Raw genomic sequence first — 2,217 nt, 5'->3', positions numbered from 1 at the left:
GATGCTGTTCAGGAGACTTCTGCACATTTCAGCTCTGAACCATGACATGACATTTTATCAGCAGGTGATGCAACAGCAACATGATGAATCAAATCAACCTCTTCCTGCAGTGGCTGTTCTCTTCTACATGCTTCTTTTTGATGCTTAACTCCTCACGCAGACATCACACGACCGCTGTTCATTAAATCAAACACGACACTTGTACCATTAAATATATGAACATAAATTACTCCATGAAAATATATGTTTTCTGTCATGTAACAACTAGACCGTGGCCACTGTTTTGATGCAGTGCTGCTACACACTGAACAAAAATCAAACGTCTGAGCTTCAGCACATTTTCATGTTACTCAGCACAAAACCAAACTATATTCACCTTTTCTGCAGGTAACGGCAGTGATGCTGATCATGGTGATTAAATAGAGTATTCCAAGCAGCATGCGAACAGGCATTTGCCACAGGTAAGGAGAAGCTGGAAGACAAGGAAACATTCATGATCAGACCCTCATCAGTCACCAGGTTCATTCAGATGCTCTTGTTGTGTCTCGGACGACTTTTCTTTTTATTCTAGTTCTACCTGTGTTTCCTGGTGGAGTTGATGCTGCAGTTGTTGCTGGTGGAGCTCTCGTCACTGTTGTCGTTGGCGTTGTTGTCGTTGTTGTTGTCGGCGTTGTTGTCGTTGGCGTTGTTGTCGTTGTTGTTGTCGGCGTTGTTGTCGGCGTTGTTGTCGGCGTTTTTGTCGTTGGCGTTGTTGGCGTTGTTGTTGTCGACGTTGTTGGCGTTGTTGTAACTAATTTGATACACATTGAAAAAAAAAACATTCAACACTTCAAAAAAAACTCGGCCACATCCATTTTTGGAAAAAGGTGTCAACAACACTGTTGTGTGTCTCTTTCAGTCTGTGTGTCTTGCTTCCATGTTGGAGGGTGGGGGACTTTCGACCTTTGACCTGTTGTCTCTTGGAAGCTGTAACTGCTTAATGAACTGCTTTAATTTGTTTGTTTGATGGTGATGTTGTTGTTGTAAGTGGTGTTGTTGTTGGGATCTTTTTCCCTTTTGTGTAGAGAAAGTGAAATATATATTAAAAGACAGAAACTCGTTCACAGTAACTAAGAAAAGGAATAATTCAATATTTAAAAAAAACAAAACAGGAAGTGGAACACATCCAATTTCATAACAAGGTGTCAAAAATAGTGTTTTCACAACAAAATGTTGTGTGTGGCTTTTCAGTCTGTGTGTATTGCCTCCATGTCAGAGGGTAGGGGACCTTCTACCTGTCTGTGACCTGAGGCCTGTTCTACGAAGCAGGATTCGAGGTTAGCGAGGTAACTTCAGGTTTGTCACTCACCTTTGATCACTCTCAGATACACAGCTGGTTTTCCATCACAGTAGTACAGTCCAGAGTCACGAAGCTGCACTTCTGTTATAGTCAACGTCTTGTCCACAGTGGAGACAGGAGACCTGATTTGTTCTTGTTTTCCAGCAGCTTCTCTGCTCCATGTTGGACCATCTGATCCTCCAGTACCAGGAGGACATTGCAGAGTGATGCTGGTCCTCTCTGTAGCATTGCGTATAATTTTTCCTGTAGAGAAAAAAACATTCACATTTACATTTAGTCATCTGGCAGATGCTTTTATCCAAAGTGACTTTCAAAGGAGGGACATGAAATATGAGGTTGGGGAAACTTCAGAGATTTTAGGAACATGTTGAGCACTATCACAAATTCAGGAAGTCTGTTCAAAGTTAGAGTTTTTTGTCAAAACAAATTTAAATGAAAAGATTAACAACACTGGTGACTTAAACATGAAGCTACAGACAGCAGCTGGTTAGCTTAGCTTAGCAAAAGACTGGAAACAGGGAAACAGCTAGCATGGCTCTGTCCAATTGTACAAAAAATCCACTTAGCAGCAGCTCTAAAGCTCACTGAGTAACACGTCATATCATGTTTGTTTCATCCTCACAAAAAAAAAGTGTAAAAACAAAAATGTGAAAACTCAACTTTAAATTGCATCGAGATTCAAAACACCACTGGCGAGATTTGCATAATACTTTACAGTTACACATTTACATTTGAAATGTAACATTTCATTAATAGGATATTTAATTTCACATGTAAATGTTTTACAGTACTGATGTGTGACGAAGGGAAACCTTTCAAAGGTAAAGTGGAAATTTGTTCTTTGAAAAACAGAGAAAACAGAACAACTTTGATAAAGT

At 40.0% G+C, this 2,217-nt stretch overlaps 1 protein-coding gene across 1 annotated transcript in view; it reads right to left on the bottom strand.

The window, feature by feature from the left end:
• Window positions 1-2,217, bottom strand: part of LOC147818291 (uncharacterized) — an 8,255-nt gene that overhangs the window by 864 nt on the left and 5,174 nt on the right. The window contains exon 4 of the mRNA XM_087177827.1: window positions 1,349-1,582. Coding sequence (XP_087033953.1) covers window positions 1,349-1,582 — 234 coding nt within the window. The remainder of the gene's footprint in view (window positions 1-1,348; window positions 1,583-2,217) is intronic.

Source organism: Seriola lalandi, unplaced genomic scaffold (assembly GCF_002814215.2).
Source record: "Seriola lalandi dorsalis isolate HSWRI2012SDOR001 ecotype SW California unplaced genomic scaffold, Sedor1 jcf7180002054657, whole genome shotgun sequence".
NCBI classification, from domain to species: Eukaryota; Metazoa; Chordata; class Actinopteri; order Carangiformes; family Carangidae; genus Seriola; species Seriola lalandi.
This window is presented reverse-complemented; position numbering and strand designations above follow the sequence as displayed.